At 38.7% G+C, this 25,963-nt stretch overlaps 1 protein-coding gene across 4 annotated transcripts in view; it reads left to right on the top strand.

Moving 5' to 3' along the window:
* ldb2a (LIM domain binding 2a) overlaps positions 1-25,963 on the top strand; it is a 205,154-nt gene that overhangs the window by 105,047 nt on the left and 74,144 nt on the right. For all 4 annotated transcript variants that reach the window (XM_057849581.1, XM_057849580.1, XM_057849579.1 and 1 more), the window contains exon 3: positions 5,841-6,013. In XM_057849581.1, the coding sequence (XP_057705564.1) occupies positions 5,841-6,013 (173 nt within the window). The remainder of the gene's footprint in view (positions 1-5,840; positions 6,014-25,963) is intronic.

Genomic DNA, 25,963 nt, shown 5'->3' with positions numbered 1-25,963 from the left:
TCCAATAAAAACAATCCAATAACGTCAGATACACAACAAGCCTAATTTAACTTCTTGGGTAGCATAATCAGTTTCAACCAATATTTATTATTCATTCATTCATTCATTTTCCAAGCCGTTTATCCTCATGGGGGTGCTGGAGCCAATCCCAGCTAACTATGGGCAGCAGGCAGGGTACACCCTGAATCTGTTGCCAGCCAATTGCAAGGTACAAGGAGACGGACAACCAATTGCGAACACACTCATACGTAGGGACAATTTAGGATGTTCGATCAGCCTAACGTGCATGTTTTTGGGATGTGGGGAAAAACCGGAGTACCCAGAGAAATTCCACACAGGCACTGGGAGAACATGCAAACTCCGCACAGGAAGGCCAAAGCCCGGGATTAAACCCTTGGTCTCAGTGAGGTGGATGTGCTAACCACTCTGCCAACGTGCCGCCAGATATTCATTATTCATTTATTTATTTATTATACGCAGTTCTTCCCAGCGTCTCTATGTATCTAACAAGTCGCGTCACTGACGCAGTGCACATGCAGGCAGCAAAAGAAAAAAAAAATCTAGACTCTGCTGTCCGTTCAATTGGCTGACATACTCACATGTGATCAGCATGGATAGTTAGCTCTGATTGGTTTAATCAGCTTGTTGAATTAAAAAGGCAATGCAACGGAAAATTGATCAGATCTATAAGGGAAAGGAAAGAGTTGATGAGGTTTATTTTATTTTATTCTATTAGGGAGGTTCAGGGCATCTTCCACGTTAATGTGCACTTTGGACTTATTTTTGTCCATTTATGAAAGGTTAGTTTATTTTATCTAAAAAAAAAAAGTCAATTTTTGCTTTATCTTCAAAATATATTCCATTTCACTGTGCATACTGTCATTTTTTACTCATTTATTGTTAATGTACATTACTTGTATCTTTTATTAATTTTTTTGTTAAAATAAACATAATAAAAAATAAAAATTAGAGTTTTAGATGGAATTTTGTAAATCCGTGAAAAAATACAATTTTGAATGGAAATCAGTTTCTCATTTATGCCCTGTTTCAGTGTGATAAAGTAGCATAATGCATGTGTCATTCATTCGTTTTCCAAGCTTTTTATCCTCACAAGGGTCACAGGGATGCTGGAGCCAATCCTAGCTAACTATGGGCAGAATGTAATCGATGCCAGCCAATCGCAGAAACCTGTTGTGTTTTATTGTGTGTTATATTTATAACTGTTCCCAAAGCAGTTTATGCGTTTCAGTGGTTATAGGAGGTTTAACCCCCACGCCCCTCCCCCCCAAAAAAAGGCTTCGTGCCGACCTTGATGCCAGGGAGTTCTGGCAAGAAATTCTAGCCACTTTACCCCTGAGCATATCGATAACCTTTTGGGCTAGAAAAAGTATCGCGATATATCACCTTTTTGATATAGTATTGTCACACCCCTACAGTATACAGTATATCACCTGATCTTGATATATAAGTCAAACTTCATCAGAAAGATCTTCATTCAAACATTAAAAATAACATTTACCTTATAATGTTGACTATACTGTATATTGGCTGATCTCGAAAAAGTCCATATATCGTCCGACCTTTAATTGTAAGGCTCACTTTGAATACAAAATATGTACAACAACCAATAATAGAGGAGCACGGTTGAACTAAATTGCCTGTCCCTCTGTGTTCAAATCTCAACAACGGCCTTCCCTCTAAGATTTTGCTTGTGGTGGAAAACACTCAGGTGATTTAAGTTCCGCTTTGAGACTCAAATTTCAAAATTGTCCGATATGGATGTGTGGTACATCATTGGAAAGCTTAAAATTTCAATTTTCTGGAGGAAGAAAAAATTTGAACAGGAGTTTTAAAAACAATTAAACAGCAAAACGCTATCTGGAGTTGAGAGCACGCAATAGCAGAATTACAGACGCCATGACTTTTCGAGATATTATCACATACTTACCTTGTTTCAATCCAAAAACTCTATGTGGCATGTATCACTGAGTGTCAAGACACGGCTGTGAATGGCCATAGCTGGATTTTTTTGTGATTTTTATGGGTGAAATATGGTACTTTAACAAGGGTAGCGATGCAGAAATCGCAGACATCAAGGAGTGGTCGAGATTTTCTTTTTCATATATTTACCCTTTTAAACGTTTGTTTTCAATTTTTTTTTGTTTGGATCGATTATTTATCATCTAACATATCAGAGAAAATGCGACAGTAAAAAAAAAAAAAATACAATCAATAATATTAATAATTATGAGGTCGATATCGGTGACTTTTTTACAGACACCATTTTTTTCATTGTGAAGTCATTTGTTTAAAAGTTTAAAATATGCGAGTGAATAATTTTTTTAAGTCGTTTTTTTTTTTTAACTAAATATTAGACATCAATTAAGGATTCAGCGACAAATGCGACAGTAACAAAAAAAAATACAATTTTTAGTTATAGTTATGAGGTAGATATTCGTGACTTTTTTTACAGACACCATTTTTTTCATTGTGACATTTTTTTTTTTTTTTTTTTTTTCCTTTTTTAAACAAAATATGAGACACCAATTATTGATTCGAAGCTAAAAACGACAGACATTTTGAACAATAAATATAATTAATTACCTTTGTTTTATGGCTGGGTTGAAACAAAAGCGGTTGCCCAACGTCTGTAAACAGGGGTTTTCAGGGTAAAACGGACAAATTAAAAATAGTTTGGGGGCTTAATGTGCCATGAATCTGCTATGGCAGCATATAGACATATTGTTCTATCAAACACAACAGTTGTTTTGGCTTAAAATACAGCTGTTTCTTTTAAAGAGGAGTGCAAGAGCAGAAACTGCTTTTTCAGTCTTGCTTGTGTTTTTCGCCATATACCGTAAATTCCCGAATATAACGCGCACTTTTTTTCCCCCAAAATCAACTTGTAAAATCATGGTGCGCATTATACACGGGTACATGGATGGAGACAGAAATATTAGGGCTGTCAAAATTATCGCGTTAACGCGCGGTAATTAATTTTTTAAATTAATCACGTTAAAATATTTGACGCAATTACCTCACATGTCCCGCTCAGACAGTATTCTGCCTTTTGGTAAGTTTTACAGCAAGGTTTTTTGTGCTGTCTAACAGCGAACTCTTGTGGTCGCTTTGCGACATGGTTTATTGCTATCTTGCCAGTTCAATACGTTGTAATGTTGTGCTTATATGATCCTTGGACAAGATTTGTCCGTAAGTATGGTTGTTGTAAAGATTGTACATATTATGTTAGTAAGCGAAATGTTATATTTTTTGTATGAGACACTTTTTGTTTATGTTTAGTGAACCTGTATAGCGTGCTAAGCTAACGTTGTTGCTAATGCAGTGCTTGTGTACTTTTTTTTGTAGTTTCACTACGGTCTATAGAGGACAGTGGTTTGAGGTCATTTTATTAATAAATCAGATGAAAAAGGAAGAAGTCTGATTATTAAGGCGTCGCTCACTAGCTGTCTAGCTTTGGAAAAAGTAGACGCTTCGGAGTGAGGACAGCATAGACAGATTTAAATGACAGTAGAGTGAAATGCCCACTACAGTCCTTATGTACCGTATGTTGAATGTATATATCCATCTTGTGTCTTATCTTTCCATTCCAACAAATTATTTTACAGAATATATATATAATTTACAGAAAAATATGGCATATTTTATAGATGGTTTGAATTGCGATTAATTGTGATTAATTACGATTAATATATATATGTGTGTGTGTATATGTATATACATATATATATATATATATATATATAAAACCAATTTTTTTTCCTAATTGACACAGCCATGTTGTGTTGAAGAAACGTATGCGGCGATCCGTTGCCGACCATTACGGTACGTGACGTCACCATTTTGTTTCAGTAATACTTCACTCTGATCGGCTGAATGATTTCCTCTGTGTTGAATTCTGTTTTTTTCACCCTTCATAAAGCACATAATTTAATTTCTTGAACTCATTTGAGTCAACATTTATTGCAGCTCCGCAACTCGGACCATAACAAACGTAAGCACACAGACTTCCTGTGTCCGTCAACTATACCTGTCTCTCGGGAAACTCAAACCCATATAACAATAGTTCCTATTGCTACTGTCATGTCGACAGCAATGAGCTCTCTCGGATTTCCAACTTTCGTTCTACTTTCATTTTACCGTATCAATCCATGGAGGAAACATTTATTCATCATGATGAAACGAGCAAGTTATACAGCAGCTTTTAAAAGAAAAGTCACGTCTGTTTTGTTTTCTCCTGGATTCTGGTAAGTTCAAGAAGTTATCAGATCATATTATTACCGTACATATTGTCAGTATACGGTAATGTTTTGAACTACCAATGTGCTATGCTTGTGCTGTGTTTCACCAGTCAGTAAAATGACATTTCTGTATCTGTACACGAGCTCTGTTTTCTTGTATTCTTCTATTTATTGGTGCTAAAATTAGGGTGCGCGTTATACACGGGTACAATAATTTCCCCTAGATTTTACAAGTAAATTTGAGGTGCGCGTTATACACGGGTGCGCCTTATATTCGGGAAATTACGGTATTTGTTTTCTCGCATTCTGTTAACATGCCTTCATTGGAAACTCAAATCTATTTAAACGTTTTGTCTTCACTTGCTTTGCAAGTCTCAGGCGACCAGTCAAGACCTCTCACCTGTTAGCACCAACCAGAAGCAGGTATCTCGGACACAATAGTGATGCCAAATTAAGAGGGATTTCAGGCTACTGCGTTTAAAGTTATCCGAGTCTGGTTCTAAGTTTGATGAATTGGCCGTCGAGCAGCAGTTTTAGTGGTTCTTTCAGATGTAAAAGCATCCAAGAAGGGACATCAGCTGACTTGTCAACAGTCTGCACGCTTTTACAAGAGACCCCAAGCTGCTCGTTCTTCAGTCGAGCCGGCTCGAATGTAAATAAAAACTCCGAGCGGAGCCAAGCGACGACGGCAACTCTTGAAACGATCTCGGCGTGGCCGCCATTACTCGCCATCTATCACTCTGTCACCCCGGGCGACGCACGCTGGGTTTGATTGGGACGCCTTTTTTGGCAAGACAAACCCTGGGCCTCGCTCCACCTTTCTGCCGCTCGCTCTAGCTCTCTCCCTCGCCTCCTCCGTCCCTCCCTCGCTTGCTGACAGCCCTTATTTTTTTTCATCTTCCCTCCTTCTACCACTCCCTCTCTCCATCTTTCATCCCCCCCTCCTCACTTCTTTTCCGCCCCCCGTCAGAGCTCCTGCTCATTAGCAGTCAGCTCCACTGCGAGACGTACTTTGTTTTGCAGCGCGGGGCGAGTGAGGGAAGCTGAGGGAGAGAGAAAGAGTGAGGGGTCCAATTGCTGCTCACGATGCCAAACACTGTATGTGTTATTTAGCCATGCCTGACTGTATTGAGTTGGAAAAACATGCCAGTCATGGCTGTGCACAGACAGACATGCACACACATACACTTCTCTTAAAATAAATATATTTATATATTTTTTAATATCCTTATACCTCTGGATTATTTTGTTTAACACTTCACTGCCATAGACAATTATAGACATCACATCCAGTTAACCGGGAAGGCTGGAATTCAGTGACAATGTTTCACTGCTATTTTGAGTCCAAATGATTGGATGTGTATAACTGTCAATGGCAGCCAATGGGTTAATATTTAATCCTTGATCCTTGGAAAATGTGTGATAAATGTGCAAAACCATGAAAACAATGTACCGGCAACCATTCCTATGGTGACGTCGGCGTTGTACCGATTTGAATGAGATGTCACTTGAGCATACCAAATTTTAGCATGTTAGCATTGAATCCAGTGTTTTAAAATCTATCTGCTTTCTCTGCTGCAGCGATTGGACGGACGCTAATCCCCCGCTACTTCAGCACGGTGTTCGAGGGCGGCGTCAGTGAGCTGCACTACATCCTCAAGCACTCCAAGGAGTCCTTCCACAACTCGTGCATCACGCTGGACTGCGACCAGTGCACCATGGTCACCCAGCACGGCAAGCCCATGTTCACCAAGGTACGGCGAAGCCCGCTCTTTTGTGTTTTTCAGACCCCACTCAAAATAACTGAAAATCCACCTAATTCAGAAACTAGTCCAAAACATTGGTATTGTTTTACCTATTCCCAAAGCTGTAAACACATTTAGGCTTAAATAATTTCCCAGGCTCTCATTGTTGAGAAAGTGGGGGATGGGGGGGGACAAAAAATGCTTATTTTAGCAGCAGGGCTGAGAACGAAAAGTGTTATTTGGTATGTGGAAAAACGGATTTTGGTATGTGGCAAAATGGATTTTGCCATATGGCATTTTCTTTTGCCTTGTGGCAAAATTGATTTTTTGCCCTGCGGCATTTTTTTTGTATGTGGCAAATTGATTCTTGCACATGGCATTTTTTTTGCCATGTGGCAAAATGGATTTCGCCATGTGGCATTTTTTTCACCATGTGGCAAAATGGATTATGCCATGTGATATTTTCTTTTACCATGTAGCATTGTTTTTGGCATGTGGCATTTTCTTAAGCCATGTGGCAAATTGATTTTGCCATGAGGCATTTTTTTGGCATGGGGCAAAATGGACTTTGCCATCTGGCATTTTTTGGCAAAATAGATTTTGGCACATGGCATTTTTTTGCCATGTGGCAAAATCCGTTTTGCCACATACCAAATACCACTTTTTGTTCTCGCTGTCTCTCTATTTAAGTGTCTGTGTTACAGCTCGGGCATTAAACACAAACTTCAATGGAGTCGTTATCTGTCATTACCTTATTTAACATCAATGTTGTGTGTTTTCTTCTTCTGCGTTTCACTTTGCTGCTGATTTCAAGTCACAGCTGCACATTATTAATATACATATAAGAGAGACTTTGTTCAAATTTGATTCATGAGAGAAACAATATTTTCCCAGGGGCAAAATTGCAATGCACATCAATTAAAAACGCTTCGCCCACACCCGTTTGTGCTCGGCCCTAGTGTTGCACCGATACCATTTTTTGGGCCCGATACCGATACAGATACCTGGCTGTCCAGTATCGGCCGATACCGATACCATTCCGATACCACTCTGTTAGCAAAAAAAAAAATATTAATAATAATAATACACATACATATATATAATATAATACATATATATACCAGTATATATATATATATATATATATATATATATATATATATATATATATTTATGTACGTATAAGGGATGCAACGATAGTTAAGTCATGGTTCAGTACGATTTTCGATAAAATTCAATACATTTAATGCTCTGAAACAGAAAATACAACTGTTGTTATTATTATTATTTTTATTTGCTAACAAGCAAAAATAACATCATATAAAAAAGCATTTTAGTGCATAATATTTATGTGCTTACTTCTTACCGATCTGAAGAAATTTTGTATGTAAGTGCAGCGTTTGAAGTACGGTGCTCTTAATTTGCCACTCATTGTTCATCATGAAACCGTGAGTTTGTTTATTCTCCCACGAGTTTAACCTTTCTGATCCCATCGGCGCTAAAATAGCAGGCGTTAGCTTACGCATGCTAATCGTTTGTGAATGCCATGTTAGATGAGCAGCGTAACATCGCGGATATGCGTTGTAGTTTACATCCTTAAAATTGAAGACGAAGGAGTTAATTTCGTTTGGTAATTTCGAGACAGAGACATACAGATGTCATGCATCGGGATTTGGGAAGTTAGCTTACATGGGGAGGACAGTGCATTTGCGTTCAAGTGATGACAGTAGATGGTATCGGCGCCCTAAATGTTGGTACTCGTCGATACCGATACCACCAATTCGGGCCGGATCGGCGCCCCCTGCCGATACTGGTATCGGTATCGGTGCAACTTTACTCGGCCCATTCAGATTTTACACAGTGATTTCAATTTTAAGAAGGCAAAATGGACGTACTTAGACTAGTTTAACCCTTTCAGGGAGAGTGGTTACTAATAGAGACATATTTAATGACTGACATTAAGACCTTTCACCCTCCTGTTGCCCTCATTTTCTGTATACATTCTTTGTCCTCCAGTTTAAATTGACCCGTTTTCACTAAACCCCAATTCAAGCAGTTTAATTGAACTTTAAACACCAATTTCATATTGCTTGAACTAGGATTGAACGATATTGGAAAAAAATGACATTGCGGCTTTTGGAGGGATTGCACTATATTGCGATATACAGTATATTTCAATATTAGTACTAGAAGAATTTGGATCGATACTTTGGTTGACTCACTATGACCACATTGTATTCATATAATACCGTTTAACCAGGCTAAATCTATTTAAAATATTACATTAGTCAGGCTAATGTCATGGCTCTCAGCTACGGTACATGTACATAAAATGTCTAGCTGATTATGGTTACTTACATCTTTAATCCTTTTTTTTTCTCTTTTCTTTATTTGGCCCTAATACGTACTACATTACCACAACAACACTAGTCGGTCTGTTAACGGACCCTTGTCCAATGACAACTTAAATCTTTTCTTAATACAAAATTCTTAACTCTTCAAAATACTCATCTGAAATCACAACCAGTGATATCAGTAACGAACAAATGCTATGCTAGTACGCGAAGATTTGGGTCAAACAGAAGCCATAAAGAACTTAAATGATATGTCAATGTTAAGGTCGTTTTCACACCATAAACCAGAATTACATTCTTTAACTTGAAATGCCTTGATGTGGATTTTTCTCCAAATTTCCAACCCCGCACCAGCATAGTCAGGGACAAGCTTGCAACAGGAGAACCCATGTGATTTTTAAAATAAAGCGTGTAAAGGAACAATTTATATTTAACGTGTTATTCCAAACGACTTCTGGCAAATAATGCGTAAATAATGAGCTGTATTTATTCATTTAGACGTTGTACTGCCCAAAACAGTGCCTTTCCTTGTGCACTGCCAGACAGCCAGCGAACACTGAATGTACTTCAATAAACCACAAGGCTTGGTCTTTTCTTGCTTTTATGTGAAGTCACTTGTTTTTATATTGTGAAACTATAACACAGAAACATACACATATTCGATACTCAATACACTACAAACTGTACAACACACTTACATACACAACTATTATATCACAACTACTAGCCTTAAGCGTAGGCTGGCTTCTATAATACAACAACAAGACTTAAGAGGTTTTGTACATATGACTAGTTTTCTCCACAGAGGTATGCCTATACTGCGCATCAATAGTTATTGTAAACTTGAAATATTTACAGACATAGATTTCTGAAGCAGAAAGCACTCACGAGTGCCAATGCGACCGATGGACACAGCACTGTGCAAGTAAGTAAATGACTTGTGAGCCAAACTGTCTCAAAATAGATGCAGTGAATTATTCATGACCGACAGGTGGCAGCAATGCACTGCAAAACGTCAATTGGTTTCCCACACTGGTGCATATAGCCAGCACAGATGACCGTATTTTTCGGACTACAAGTCGCACCTGAGTATAAGTCGCACCAGCCATAAAATACCCAACAAAGAGAAAAAAAACATAAGTCGCACCGGAGTATAAGTCGCATTTTGGGGGGAAATTTACTTGATAAAATCCAACACATAGAACAGATATGTCATCTTGAAAGGCAATTTAACATAAAAATACAATAGAAAACAACATGCTGAATAAGTGTACAGTGTACACTGCATGAACAACGAAATGCGAACATACTGTCCTCACTAGGACGCTACGGCTCGGTCCTGGCTATACAGCGAGCTAAACTCCCAAATGACGATGCTGGACGTCAGTATAATTTGCTGAATCAATTTCGTCCACGATACCAAACAGGTTCGCATCAACGTAAATAAATGATAATTACGTGCTATCACATAAATGACACAAACGGTTAGCATGCGTTCGTTAGCATTAGCACATCGTTCAAACAACCACACAACTGGCTCTAAGTGTCCGATCGCGGGTGAAAAGCACACAACAACAACAGAAAAGATGATCAACACAGGTGTTGCCTCTGTAGAGATATTTGACATGCATAAACAATGAACGTAGGTTCACAGCCGTCTCTCGCTTTCTCGCCCACTCGCTCAGACAGAGACGCTGCATAGCTGTCAGTCTTCTTCTGGCGTGTGAGCGTTCTTCTTTGTGTAAACAAGTGTGAGTGCGCCCCCACATGGGCGTGAAAGCGCCACAAACTAAAAGCATGCATTTCAATATAAGAAAGTCAATGATACAATTGAACACACATTGCCAAAGGCAGAACACGAACGTGGCCATAGCTATTCAGTAATTCAGATAACTATAGCATAAAGAACAAGCTTACCAAGCCATCAGTGTCACTCCGAAACACCAAAATAACATGTGACATGATATCATAATGTGTTAACAATTTCACACATAAGTCGCTCCTGAGTATAAGTCGCACCCCCAGCCAAACCATGAAAAAAAAACTGCGACTTATAGTCCGAAAAATACTGTATTGTTAAATTATACAAATTAATAAATTAGAATGTATTGTTAAATTTAAAAAAAAAAAAATCTCATTTGCAAGGTGTGGCGGCTTTTATTTTGGTGTGACGGTCTGCCACAATCTCTTATTTGTAGGGGAAACCCTAAAAAATACCGTATTTTTAAAAATATGTATATATATATATATATATATATATATATGTGTGTATATATATGTGTGTGTATATATAATAGAAATCAAACATTGTAACCAGTTACTCATAATGTTTCTCATTACTTAAGTGTTCTTTTCACCAGATACTTTTTTACTTGTGCTTTACTTGTACATTTTTTAGGATGATGACTACGTTTACTTGAGTAATATTATTTTGAAGTAATGCTATTCTTACTTGAGTGCACTTTTTGGCTACTCTACCCAGCTCTGATAAAAGCATGTTCACATCCTACGATAGGAATATTGCATATGCACACATTGCGGTGGCGATGTTCAAACGATATGTTGTACAGGTACCAACATCTTGTCCTTCGCCACAATAATTGTAAATACACTCCAAAACAAAACTCAGTGGCAGTAACACGACGATTAACCCTTTATAGGGCAATTGACTATTTCTGGTCATTTAAAAAAAACAAAAATATTAGCAATTATTTTTTTTTAAAGTTTATTTTGTCTTATTTGACATACTATTTATCTCATTTTTGCCTAACAAATCACATGTTGCTAAATAAAAGTTGTTTCAGGTGCTTAATTTTTAGAATTGTGATGTTACAGGTCAGATTTAAAAAATAAAATAAAATTAAAAAAAAACATTCTGGCACCCACTGATGATCGACATGCCAATAAAAGTTAATATTACAATCTGCAACTGTACCCTCCACCTAAAAAAAACCCCTAAAAAAACGCTGAGTTGTCATGCATAAACATGAGCATGAACTGCTTTTGTTTTCGAGTAGCCCTCAAAATGGATTTTTATTTAGCCGGAGAATTACAGCGACGCAGCAATTTTAAGACGTGCTCTAATGATAAATAACACAATACATTACATTACGAGTCTGATACGAGTGAGACGCCCCGGGCCCGGTCAACACAAAGCTGTGTTTTTCTGTCAGCCGTGTTTCTCTGGCTCTTTTCATCTGGCTCTAAATTGGATGAGAATAATTAATTTATTAGGAAAAAAGAAAAGAAGAATTCCAATAAGCGAGCGTGTTCTCCCTCAGCTCCCAGCAGCGCCGCCGAGCCTTGCAGCTCCGGAGGCCCGAATCTCAATCAGCTCTGCTTCGCCTCGCTTTTCCCTCACGCACCACCCCACCACACGCCCCCCCACCCTTCCAAAGCCCCCTCCCCTCCATCCCTACCTCAACACCCCCCCTTCTCTCATCCCCTTGCCCCACTCGCTCGCTTATTCTCCGTTTGCTCTCTCCTCCACCGTTCTCCCTCTCATCCCACCTCTCCGCCTACACCCCCCGCGCGCACCCTCGACACACACACACAGGCGCGGACACACATGCATCCTTCATCCCTAGAGAAATCATCCCCAGCTCCCATCTCGCTCTCTCCTCCGCCTTCTCCCTCTTTCTCTCGCTCGTTCTCGCTGTCTGTCTCTTTCTTTGAATGTCTCTCGCCCACAATTCCACATTAATGGCGCGAACGCTTTAGAGGTTTATTAAAATTCAAGCTATTTTGTTTCTTTTTAGGGGGGGGGGATAACTACTGTTGCACCAATAACAATTTTTTGGGCTCCTGATATCGATTCCAACACCAGGCTGTGTGAAATTTGCCTATTTCGATGCTGGACTAATACATTTTTTGTGGAAAAAAAAAAAACAAAAAAACATACCATTTTTGTTTTTAAATACAGGTAGTCTTCTCGTTATGAAATAGTTCTGTTCCTACACTGGCGACATAACCCAAATTTCCGCCCAAATCGGGATTAACCCTTTAAGTACCCCTAAATTTTAAAATACAGTGGGGAGAACAAGTATTTGATACACTGCCGATTTTGCTGGTTTTCCCACTTGAAAGCCATGTAGAGGTCTGTAATTTGTATCATAAGTTCTCTTCAACTGTGAGGGACGGAATCTAATACAAAAATCCAGAAAAAAATCACATTGTATAATTAAAAAAAAAATTTATTTAACTGCATGAAATAAGTATTTGATACATTACCAACTAGTAAATATTTCGGCTCTTAGTTCTTTTTTAAGAACCCCTCCTGTTCTCCACTCATTACCGGAAGTAACTGCACCTGTTTGAACTTATTACCTGTATAAAAGACACCTGTTCACATGCTCAAACAAAAAAACTCCCAACCTCTCCACAATGGCCAAGACCAAAGAGCTGTGTAAGGACATCAGAGATAAAATAATAGACCTTCACAAGGCTGGGATGGGCTACAGGAAAATGAGCAAGCAGCTTGGTGAGAAGGTAACAACTGTTGGAGCGATTATTAGAAAATGGAAGAAGTTCAAGTTGACGGTCAATCTGCCTCGTTCTGGGGCTCCATGCAAGATCTCACCTCGTGGGGCATCACTGATCATGAGGAAGGTGAGGGAGCAGCCCAGAACTACACGACAGGACCTGGTCAATGACCTGAAGTGAGCTGGAACCACAGTCTCGAAGAAAACCATCGGAAACACATTACGCCGTCATGGTTTAAAATCCTACAGCGCACGGAAGGTCCCGCTGCTGAAGCCAGTGCATGTCCAGACACGTCTGAAGTTTGCCACTGACCATCTGGATGATCCAGAGGAGCAATTGGAGAAGGTCATGTGGTCGGATGAGACCAAAATGGAACTTTTTGGTCTAAACTCGGCTCGTCGTGTTTGGAGGAAAAAGAAGGATGAGTACAATCCCAAGAACAGCATCCCAACCGTGAAACATGGAGGAGGAAACATCATTTTTTTGGGGCTGCTTCTCTGCCAAGGGTACAGGACGACTGCACCGTATTGAGGGGAGGATGGATGGGGCTATGTATCGCCAGATCTTGGCTGACAACCTCCTTCCTTCAGTGAGAGCCCTGAAGATGGGTCGTGGCTGGGTCTTCCAGCATGACAACCACCCAAAGGACACAGCCAAGGCAACTAAAGAGTGGCTCCGTAAGAAGCATCTTAAGGTCCTGGAGTGGCCTAGCCAGTCACCAGATCTGAACCCAATAGATCGGGCGGCCGTGGCGCAGTTGGTAGCTGGAGTTGTCCTTGGATCGAAGGGTCAGTGGTTCGATTCCTGGCTACGACTGCCCACTGTCGAAGTGCCCTTGGGCAATGCACTAAATCCCTGATTTGCCTCCAATGGGTTGACAGCGCCTTGCATGGCAGCAGCCCCACTGGTGTGTGAATGTGTGCGTGAATGGGTAAATGTGTGCCAATGTAAAGCGCTTTGGGCATGGTAACCATGCAGATAAATGCGCTATATAAGTACTGTCCATTTACCATTTACCATTTAGAAAATCTATGGAGGGACCTTAAAGTCCGTGTTGCCCGGCAGCAGCCCCGAAACCTGAAGGCTCTGGAGAAGATCTGCATGGAAGACTGGGCCAAAATCCCTACTGCAGTGTGTGCAAACCTTGTCAAGGACTACAAGAAACATTTGGTATCTGTAATAGCAAACAAAGGTTTCTGTACCAAATATTAAGTTCGATTTTTGTGATGTATCAAATACTTATTTCATGCAATTAAATGCAAATTTATTATTTAAAAATCATACAACGTGATTTTCTGTTTTTTTAAATTAGATTCCGTCCCTCACAGTTGAAGAGAACTTATGATACAAATTACAGACCTCTACATGCTTTGCAAGTGGGAAAACCAGCAAAATCGGCAGTGTATCAAATACTTGTTCTCCCCACTGTAACTATCCAAAAATATGTATTATATGGCATATTTACTCATTTACTCCCAAAAACGTATAAATTTGAGGGGTATTCAAAAAGTAATGCACCCAACTTTATCATGTACAAACAAATTATAATAGCAACATGTATTATACATCAAAAGAAAGGTACAAGTGTGAGGATTACATTTTTACTTCTCCACATAGTCTCCACCTCTCTCAAGAGCTACAGTCCACCTATGAACGAGGGCATGTATACCAGTGTTGTAGAACTCAGCCGGTTGATCTCTAAGCCAATTCTTGACAGCAGTTTTCACTTCATCGTCATTGCCATATCGGTTGCCCCGGAGTCCTTCTTTCATTGGACCAAAGAGGTGGTAGTCTGACGGTGCCAAATCAGGAGAATATGGCGGATGTGGTATCACAGTCCATCCAAATGAAGTGATGACCTCCATGGTCCTGATGCTTGTGTGAGGACATGCATTATCATGCTGGAGGAGCACATTTGCCATGTCCAAGTTGGGCCGAACACGTCGAGTTCTTGCTTTGAGCTTCCTAAGAGTCTCAATGTATACCTCAGAGTTAATGGTTTCCCCCTTCGGCAAAAAATCCACAAGGATTACGCCTTGAGAATCCCAAAAAACGACTCTGCAACAAGGAATTCGATTATAGCTCTTTGTTTCTGACGAGCTTCAAGAGGGGCAGCCATTTTGGAAGCTAGTTTAATCTTTAAAAATCTGAAAATAAGAAAAACACATATAACAATCGCAAATAGGTGTGTCCTATCATGCTTGTGCCTAGTATAAACAAGATTGGTAAAATCCTGTACGAGCAATGCACTTGAGTGCATTACTTTTTGAATCCCCCGAACTTTCTATTTTTAATTGTTTCAGTGTCCCAAAAACGTACTTATACATCTTTTACGTTTTTTTTAGTTTTTTTTTAAAGAGGCATCTCTAGGGTTCTGTTGCACCTAAACTGCAATGCACAAAGCTCAAAACTTATTTTAAAGCAATAAAACTGGCCACTGGAGGGCGGTAGCGCATTTTGTAAGAACTCATCTCGGGCCAAGAAAGGAAGTGAAGAAAAATAGTCAGGAAACGGAAGTTGGAGGGATCTTGTAAAGACGCGTGAGAAAAATGTGGAGAACGATCGGGAAAGAAAGGCAAACGGCACTGGAGGAGTGTTTTGAAAATAAAATGAAACCATCGTCAAAGAAGGATTAAAAAAAAAAATCTATCTTGATGAGACAGACTGTGACGGCCACAACAGCGTCAGGTTCCACACGCGTTCTGCGGCGCTCATGTTGCGTTACGTGAAATGTATGCTTTCACAAAAAGCTCAATTTCTGTTTTTTCATCAGAAATTGGAAAATTGCTCAAACTAAGCTATTTTCTAATTCTGATTTCTAAAGAATGGAAAAAGATATGAACTAACTTTTTTTTCTGCTGAAAGAAGAGAGTCTAATCTTTCTTTTGGTGGGTTCCATGTTTATATAGCAACAGAACAGAATTTTCTGTGGGCCTCGCAAAATCAGTCAAAATCCAGTAAAACGGCCAGGAGCGAAGGGGCCTTGCTCCAGTGAAAATGGCCGGGAGTGAATGAGTTAAAGATAATAAAGTAAAAAATATGATACTATACCATGGACTTCTCCATCAGTTGCAGAGGTTGGTAGAGTAGCCAAAAATTTTACTCAAGTAAGAGTATTGTTGCTTCTAAATAACATTATTCAAGTAACAGTAAAAGTAGTCATCCAAAAATTTACTCAAGTACAAGTAAAAACGTTTTTCGTTGGAGAGAATACTCAAGTAATGGGTAACATTGTGGGTAACTGCTTAGTCCGCCTCGCAGTTCTGAGATCAAGGGTTCAATTCCAGCTTTCGGCCTTCCTGTGTGGAGTTTGCATGTTCTCCCCGTGCCATGTGGGCTTTCTCCGGGAACTACGGGTTTCCTCCCACATCCCGAAAACATGCATGGTGATTGAACACTCTAAATTGTCCGTAGGTATGAGTGTGTGTGTGAATGTTTGTATGTCTCCTTGTGTCCTGCGATTGGCTGGCAACCAGTTCAGCCTACTCCAGCACCTCCGCGACCCGCGTGAGGAAAAGCAGCATGGAAAATGAATGAATGTATCACAAAAGTGAGTACAGCCCTCGCATTTCTGCAGATATTTAAGTATATATTTTCATGGGACAACACTGACAAAATGATACTTTGACACAATAAAAAGTAGTCTGTGTGCAGCTTATATAATGGAGTTCATTTATTTTTCCCTCAAAATAACTCAAAATCTAGCCTTTAATATCTAAACCCCTGGCGAGGAGTGAGGAAGTGAGGACACCGCATGGGAACTACGTACATCCCTAAATGTCCAAATTGAGTACTGCTTGTCATTTTTCCTCCAAAATGTCATGTGACTCGTTACAGCAGTGCTGTCACCATTGCTGCAGAGATTGAAGACGTGTGTGTGTGTGTGGGGGGGGGGGGGGGGTCATCATTCCCACCATCATGCTTGACTGTAGGCATGACACACTTATCTTTGTACTCCTCACCTGGTCGCCGCCACACATGCTTGAGACCATCGCAACCAAACAAATTCCTCTTCGTCTCATCAGACCATAGGACATGGTTCCAGTAGTCCATGTGCTTTGTTGACATGTCTTCAGCTAACTGTTTGCGGGCTTTCTTGTGTACCGTCTTCAGAAGAGGCTTCCTCATGGGGTGACAGCCATGCACACCAATTTGATGTTGAGGACGGCGTATGGTCTGAGCACTAACAGGCTGAACCCCCACCTCTTCAATCTCGGCAGCAATGCTGACAGCACTCCTGTAACGAGTCACATGACATTTTGGAGGGAAAAAGACAAGCAGTACTCCATTTGGACATTTAGGGATGTCGTTTCTAAGGGGTGTACTCACTTTTATTGCCAGGGGTTTAAATATTAATGGCTATATTTTGAGTTATTTTGAGAGGAAAATAAATTAACTCTATTATTATATATTACTATTATAAAAGCTGCACACAGACTACTTTCATTGTGTCAAAGTGTCATTTTTTTCAGTGTTGTCCCGTGAAAAGATATACTTAAATATCTGCAGAAATGCGAGGGGTGTACTCACTTTTGTGATACACGGTACATGTGGGGCAAAAGAATATGTTTAAATGTTTTCTCCATGAGCTTTTGAAAAATAAACATCTTGTGAAAGTGCACTCTTGTGGAAAGAAACGTCAGTTCAGAGAAAGTTCAGAAAGTTCAGAAACCAATATTTATATACAAGTTATATATTTATATACAAGTTTTTTTATATATATATTTTTTACCCTGCCTCCTAAAAGAATCGGAATCGAAAATCGTTCAGAGCCAGAATCAGAAACATGGAATCAGAATCGGAACCAGAATCGTTCAATTTCAAATGGTGTCCAACCCTACAGATTTTATCAGACAACTCTTTTTTAATACTCATATAAATACTCATATTTTAATGTTGTTCAGTGTGTTATATTTTCAGCAACTACAATAGACTAATTCCCATGAACTCCCACTGTTATGCCATTTCCGTAAACTTTTTGTCATTTGTATTCGCCGCCAATGTTTGGCATCATCCAAATTGATTTAACGGCACTGGGCTCGCGTGTCACTAATTGATTGAGCGTCGTAGTGTTGTCCTTTGGCACTTCTCGGCGTCGTAGATGCCCTGGTATCAGCGCCGCCGCGTGCAAGATTTATGACCCCCTCGGTCCTAAATCAATGGAGAGAGGGAGGGTGGGGGCGCTCCGCAAGGGGGCTCTGACCGTTTAATGGAGCACTTTTTAATTTGGGGGAATTCTCCCTCACCTTCTCAACTATCTATTTGTTGTGAGATAAATTGATTGGAGAGCATTGTGCATTAGCCTGTGACAAAAATATATGGGCCCGTGATGTAATCCATGCTGGATTTTGGACAAAAAAAGCTTGCATTCAGGGGCGTGATACATCTCCTTAAAATTGCCACCAAGACAAATTCCAACAGCTTTATTACAGTGGCAATTATTCTGACTTAAGCGGCATGACCATTTATTTATGAAGACCGCTAGCGCAGACTATGCTAACAACACGTGCGATCCCAATTGACAATTTGAACCTGTGTGCTACCTTGACATTGGGGTATAAGGAGCCATCGCTTTGACAACTTTCTGCCTTGGGTTGCGAGTAAAATTACATGCGCTGAATGATGACTGCCCCCACTCGAGCACATTGCAAGCAAACCGTAACGACCCATTCATCAAAACTTTCACTGTTACTGTGGAAATTATCTCTGTGTGAAGATATGTAGCTTTTGGTTAATCAGGTTACCATTCGGCCTTACTTTGACCCGTGTGTGTGCATGCGTTTGTGTGTGTGTGTGCATGAGGGGCTGCGACATCTGCTGGATTGGGGGATTTAAAGGACTTTTATTAATTTATTTATTCAAAATGAGAGCTTTTTAATTGACTTTTGAAGACTAAAGGCTTAATTTCTGTATATCGTGTTGGCAGACCCGTATTTTCAATTTGAAAAAGATTATATAATTTATGTTAAATTTGATCAAATTTAATATGGGTTTTAATTTTCTAATACTTTTGGAGTGAGGAAGAGAGTTTTTTTTTTTCCCCACCTCTATTCAGCTTTGGTTCTTATTTTACCCCATTCTAGAGCTGCAACGATTAATCGATTGACTATTCGATTAGGAAGAAAAAGATTTGAATTAAATTTTGCTGCTTCGAGTATTCTTTTAGTTAAAGTGGCGTTGTAATGGTTTGCTTTGAAAGTGTTTGCATTTAGTTTTACTGATTTGGGTGGCTACACTGCCCTCTAGTCTACTTCATTTCATGTGGCTGAATCCAGCTGCTCCCTGTTAAGACCAACATAAGCTAAGTTTTCGTTTGAGCTAATGTTTTTTTTAATGCATTCATCATTTAGTTTATAGGAATATTTTGCCTTTTTTTTGTGGGAACACGTGTCTGGACCATTTGTTAAGAGCATTGTAAAAAAAAATAAAAAATAAAAAAAAAACGTTAGCATATCATAGCATTTAAGCTAGACTTTAGCCAATTATTTTGTTGTACATAGATCCTCATTTATTTATTTTTTTATGCTGTTTGAGGCTCATCTCAGGTATTTTAATTTTCTATGTTCCTTATCCGATTACTCGATTATTCTAACTAATTCATCGAATAATCGACTACTAAAATAATCGATAGCTGCAGCCCTACCCCATTCTTTTGCTATATGACCTCATCCTTTACCTAATATAGCATTTAGAATTTCTAAAGTACTGTAATTCTTGTACTGTAAGACGCACCTGACTCATAGACTTCACTATCAGTTGACGAGACGGCTCCTACAGACATTGTGACACGGCTTCCTGTAGGGGGCCGGGCCAGGCAGAGCGTTGTGGTGGCTTTCACTGCGATAAACTCAAACACACGCTGCGTTCTAACACCAGATTTGGGTGGAAACAGGACGAAGGTTTTAGTGCATATAAGCAGGCAGGAGTGTCTTGAAAGGGAGCACCATGCATGCACTTTGAAACGTTGTGAAAAAAATGAAATGAATGGGGAAAATTTAGTGTAACTTTAGCTTCAAAATATTTACGTAAAATGAAGGATAACTGCATGTTTTTTTGCTTTTGACCAAGAATCTAGACTGTTTTATGTTCATATACTATAGAAATTCTGGGATTTATGCATTTATTTACAAGAGTTTTCAATTTAAAAAGCTCTTTCTTTCGTGATGGCCGCCATGTTGGATTTTGAATCAATACACAATAGCGTAACTTTACATTCAAAAAGTCAGGTCGTTTTCGACTAGTGCTGCAAAGTTTAATCGGTCAACTCGAGTATTTGATTAGAGAAAAAGATTCGAATTACATTTTGCTGCTTCGAGTATTCGTTCAACTAAAGTGGCGTTGTAATGGTTTATTTTGAAAGTTTGCATTTAGTTTTTTTGATTTGTGTGGATACACTGCCCTCCAGTCTGCCTCATTTCACATGGCTGAATCCAGCTGCTCCATGTTAAGACCAACATAAGCCAAGTTTTTTTAATGCATTCTTTTTATTTATTTTTTTTGGTATACTTAGCCATTTTTTTTTTTTATTTTTTTTTTGTGGGAAGGGGAGTCTGAACCATTTGTTAAGAGCACTAGCGTTTTATAGCATTTAAGCTAGCGGACTTTTGCTATATAAATTAGCCATTGTTCTTTTGTTGTACATAGATCGAGATAGAGATTTTTTTTTTTTTTTTAAATACCGTTTGAGGCTCAGTTCGGGTATTTTTATTTTTCATGTTCGTTATCCGATTACGCGATTATTCGAACTAATTAGTTCATCGATTAATCAACTACTAAAATAATCGATAGCTGCAGCCCTATTTTCGACCAACTGCCCGTTTTTTGGCAAAAAAACTAGTAATTTAGACATTTCTGCAACCATACAAACAAAATCGGATTTATGTTTTATTTTACATTAACATTTAACATTTCAATCTAAAAATGACTAGGGCCAGATAGCCGGCAAGGTATGCTGAGGCAATAGTGACATCGGGAATTCAATCTAAATAAGTTGTGATTATATAAAGGAAAATGCAAAAACTGCTTTTGTTGAATAAAATTAAGATGAATCTGCATGCTTTCCTCAAGTATTAAGTTTCTGTTGTGAAAATTATGTGATTTATTAGCTGTTGAAAACTTCTGTCAAAATTGCTCTAAATAAAAAAAAAAAATGAAGTCACTATTTCGGGCAAACATGATATGTGAAATATTGCGGTTGATCCTGAAAATATAGGTGATTATCTCATAGCATTTGGTGATTTTTGTGCATCTAGCGTAAAATCCGGGAATTTTATAGCCATTTTAAGTTTTGTTATACTTATATAAAAAAAGACCCTGGCACAACCCATCTTCAATGCTCTGACTGGAAGGTGGTAGTTCCCCAGAATTTCACAATACAGGGCCCCAGTCATCCTCTCTTTAATGCAGTGCGCTCGTCCTGTCCCATGCACAGAAAAAAACCAAAAGCATGATTCTAACACCACCATGCTTCACAGTCGGGAAGGTGTTCTTGAGATAGTACTCAACATTCTTCTTCCTCCAAACACGGTTAGTGGAATTATGACCAAAAAGTTCTATTTTACTTGCTCGCATGGCTAGTCTGCATCATCCAAATAGTCACAGGCAAACTTAAAGGGAACCCCGGATAGAAAGGCATGTAGTTCTTAAAAGATAAATGTTAATACGACTTCTAATAATTTGAAATTAAAACCCTACTTAATGTTTTCGTTTTATTACAATTTGTACAATTTCAAAACAAAAAATTAACTAAGATCTCACTATTGTTGTTGACGTCGCAGGGCTGTGATGTCACATGGCCACGTTGACCGTTCTTCCACAGTGTCCCTCTTTAACTATGTAAGGTAGTGATTTAAATGCGCCACAAGGTGTCAATGGCGAGTTTTAAATTAATCTGAGATCAAGCCAATGTGTATTGTCCCTTGACTGACACAGTAGTTTTCTTTTTATTCCCTAGTATGGTACTACGGGTTCATTGTGCCATATGTTCAATTGTATGTTGAGAAGCTAAGAAACCTGATAATGGGTCCCAGCATCATAGTTTGTATATTGTAACTAAGCAGGGTGTTCAAATACTTATTTTCTTCATTGTATAGCCATCCATCTATCATAGGACACTTATTTTCCAATTGTTGCTTTAGTATTTCATCTGATAGCCAACTCTAATTGAGCCCTTGTTTAAATAGGAAAAAAATAACTACTATATTTAGAGTATTTTCACGTGAACAATGATGTCTGCCATTTGTATAAATACTAGGGCTATCAAATTTATCGCGTTAAAGGGCGGCATTTTTAAAAATTAATCACGTTAAATCATGTGACGCAATTCACGCATGCACGGAATGACCCGTTCATGCGTTGCCTCAAACAGTTTACAAATATGCCGTTTTAGCACATTGAGAGCGAAAAGGCTGAGAAATGCGAGTGGACACAGGCGTTCATTGGACCACCATCATTTCCAGCCACCACTGACAGTCATGGTTGCCCAACTTCTCATCATGCATTTGGGCGGAACAGTTAAGTCGCTAAAGTATCATTTAATTAAAGCACAACAAAAATAATATTCCTATCCCTCAAAAAAATGTTTACACAAAGAAAAGCGCTCAATGCAAAGAGAACTGGCATTCCCAATCAAAATAGCTGTGCAAAATACACATAAAACATACTCAAGACTTTGCCTTGGCTAGATATCTAATTAATTTAAAACTCGCCATTGACACCTTGTGGTGTATTTCAATCACTACCTTACGTAGTCAAAGACACTGTGGAAGAACGGCAGGGAGCCCATGTGACGTCAACAATGGTGGGCTATTAGTTTATTTTTTGATTGAAAATTTTACAGATCTTATTAAAACGAAAACATTAAGAGGCGTTTGAGTATAAAATTACCATAACTTGTACTCAAATTGATCTTCAAAGAACTACAGGTCTTTCTATCCGTGGATCCCTTTAACAGAAAGAATGTTAATAATGTTAATGCCATCTTGTGGATTTATTGTTATCTTAAACAAATACAGAACTTATGAACAGTATGTTGAATGTTTATGTCCGTCTTGTGTCTTATCTTTCCATTCCAACAATAATTTACAGAAAAATTTAGCATATTTTAGAGATGGTTTGAAATGCGATTAAATCCGATTAATTAATTTTTAACCTGTGATTAACTCGATTAAAAATTGTAATCGTTTGACAGCCCTAATTAATACAGTAGATATAAAAATGCTACTTGCTCTAAGAATAGACCAAAATAGTACAAAATATTCCCCTCTTTTATTGTCATTTATATGGAAATTTTGTAGGCTTTTGTATTTTATATTCTAAGCTTTTCCACCATATTTATAATGATATGTTTGTTCATTTTTTTCTTGTTTCTGTGTTTGTCTCTTCTTTTAGCCCTATGAACGAGGAAAATAAATGTTTTAGAATGATTTATTATGGTCTTGTTTTTTTCATTTCACTAAAACTTGGAAACATTGATTATGTGTTTTTAATAAATGTATTTATCAAAGGTAATTCATTATCTAGCATTGTGTAGTTAGTATTTCCACATTATAAAAAAGTAAAACTGCAAGTTACACAACAAATAATTTGATGCAAACAAAAAAAGTTGTACTCACGGCTGCAATACTGTTGTTCATTATTATGTATACCGTATTTTTCGGACTACAAGTCGCACCTGAGTATAAGTCGCACCAGCCATAAAATGCCCAACGAACAAAAAAAAAACAAACATATACAAGTCGCACTGGAGTATAAGTCGCATTTTTTGGGGAAATTTACTTGATAAAATCCAACACCTAGAACAGACATGTCATCTTGAAAGGCAATTTAATATAAAAATTAGGGCTGTCAAAATTACCGCGTTAACGGGTGTTAATTAATTAAAAAAAAAAAAAAAACGTTAAAATATTTGGCGCAATTAACGCAGATTACCCGCTCAGACAGATTTAAATGACGGTACAGTGAAACACCACATGTTAATTGTGTTTTATGGAGTTTTGCCGCCCTCTGCTGGCGCTTGGGTGCGCCTGATTTTATAGGCTTCAGCCACCCAAGAGCATTGTGTATGTAATAATTATTGACATCAACAATGGCGGGCTACTAGTTTATTTTTTGATTGAAAATTTTACAAATTTCATTAAAACGAAAACATTAAGAGGGGTTTTAATATAAAATGTCTATAAATTGTACTAAAATTTTTCTTTTAAGAACTACAAGTCTTTCTATCCATGGATCGCTTTAACAGAATGTTAATAATGTTAATGCCATCTTGTTGATTTATTGTTATAATAAACAAATACAGTCCTTATGTACCGTATGTTGAATGTATACATATATCCATCTTGTCTTATCTTTCCATTCCAACAATAATTTACAGAAAAATATGGCATATTTTATAGATGGTTTGAATTGCGATTAATTGCGATTAATTAATTTTTAAGCTGTAATTAACTCGGATTAAAAATTTTAATCGTTTGACAGCCCTAATAAAAATGCAATAGAAAACAACTTTCTGAATAAGTGTACAGTGCATTAACAACGAAATGCGAATATACTGTCCTCACCAGGACGCTACGGCTAAACTCCCAAATGACGATGCTGGACATCCGTATAATTTGCTGAATCAGTTTCGTCCTCGATACCAAACAGGTTCGCATCGACGTAAATAAATGATAATTAGGTGCTTTTACAGCAATGACATGACACAAACGGTCAGCATGCGTTCGCTAGCATTAGCGCATCGGTCAAACAACCACACAACTGGCTGTAAGTGTCCGATCGCGGGTGGAAAACACACAACAACAACAGAAAAAATGATACACACAGGCGTTGCTTCTATAGAGGTATTTTACAAGCATAAACAATGAACGTAGGTTTCCAGCCGTGTTTCTCTCTCGCTAATTCGCCCACTCAGTCAGAGCTACGTAGCTGTCGGTCTTCTTCTGGCGTGTGAGCCCTCTTCTTCATGTAAACAAGTGCAAGTGCGCCCCCACGTGAGCGTGAAAGTGCCACAAACTAAAAGCATGCATTTCAATATAAAAAAGTCAATAATTGAACACACATTGCCAAAGGCAGAACGCGAACGTGGCCATAGCTATTAAGTTAATCAGATAACTATAGCATAAAGAACATGCTAACAAGTTTACCAAACCTTCAGTGTCACTCCAAAACACCAAAATAACATGTGAAATGGTATCATAATGTGTTAATAATTTCACACATAAGTCGCTCCTGCGTATAAGTCGCAACCCCAGCCAAACTATGGGAAAAAAACTGTGACTTATAGTCCGAAAAATACAGTACATAATTTTGTATTCTAAAATAAATTCTAAATAAATAAATGAATAAAAGTAATAATAACAGGGCTCCATGATCCAATACTTTTGTAAGTGATTGTAGGTGTTGTCCCACTTCTCCCCTTTTTATAGTTACGATGACTTTGTCCTTTCATTAATATTCCTCTTGAGGTCTACAGCATCTATCCCATTTTATTGCAAAGTGTAAAGTTGCTCCCGCACAGAAGAAAAACATCTTTGATGATCCTACTATTAGCTCGGGTTACTAAAAACATGCAAAAAAAGAACTATTTTTGCTGCCAGCTATGAAATGTCTTATTTTTCTTTCTGTGTGTGGGCCTCCTATGGAGCAGCCTTGCTTTCCTGTAAAAAAAAAAAAAAAGAAAAGAAAAAAAAAAGTGAAAGTAAAAGTGTATAATCCTGTGAGGCTGTTTTGATGCCCGAGACAAAAGAAGTTCAGGTCAGGCAGAGTTGCCAATTAGGCAAGAGAGAGAGAGCGAGAGAGACACACACAAACGTTAAAGGAAGAGAACATTTTCTAGCCCCCTTTAGCAGAAGCCAGCGCTCACTGGGGCGCTCGCTTACTCGCTCCAGCTTCTTTCCGTGCCGCGTTGCTGTGACAACCGGCAGGCAAGAGAAGAACGGAGAGAGAGAGACTGGAAAAAAATCAGCTGATTAGTCGGCATGGCAACGGCCAAGATGTAATCCCAGCAGACACACTCGCTCTAATCAATGCCCCCCCAGCACAGATGCTCTCCTGAGGATCAACAAGAACGATGCTGCCGGCCATATTGCGCCCCGCATGAACCCCCAACACATGCCGCCACGCC

This window comes from Corythoichthys intestinalis, chromosome 11 (genome assembly GCF_030265065.1).
Source record: "Corythoichthys intestinalis isolate RoL2023-P3 chromosome 11, ASM3026506v1, whole genome shotgun sequence".
Lineage (NCBI taxonomy): Eukaryota > Metazoa > Chordata > Actinopteri > Syngnathiformes > Syngnathidae > Corythoichthys > Corythoichthys intestinalis.
Note: the sequence above shows the minus strand (reverse complement) of the source record. Positions and strands in the feature narration are given on the sequence as shown.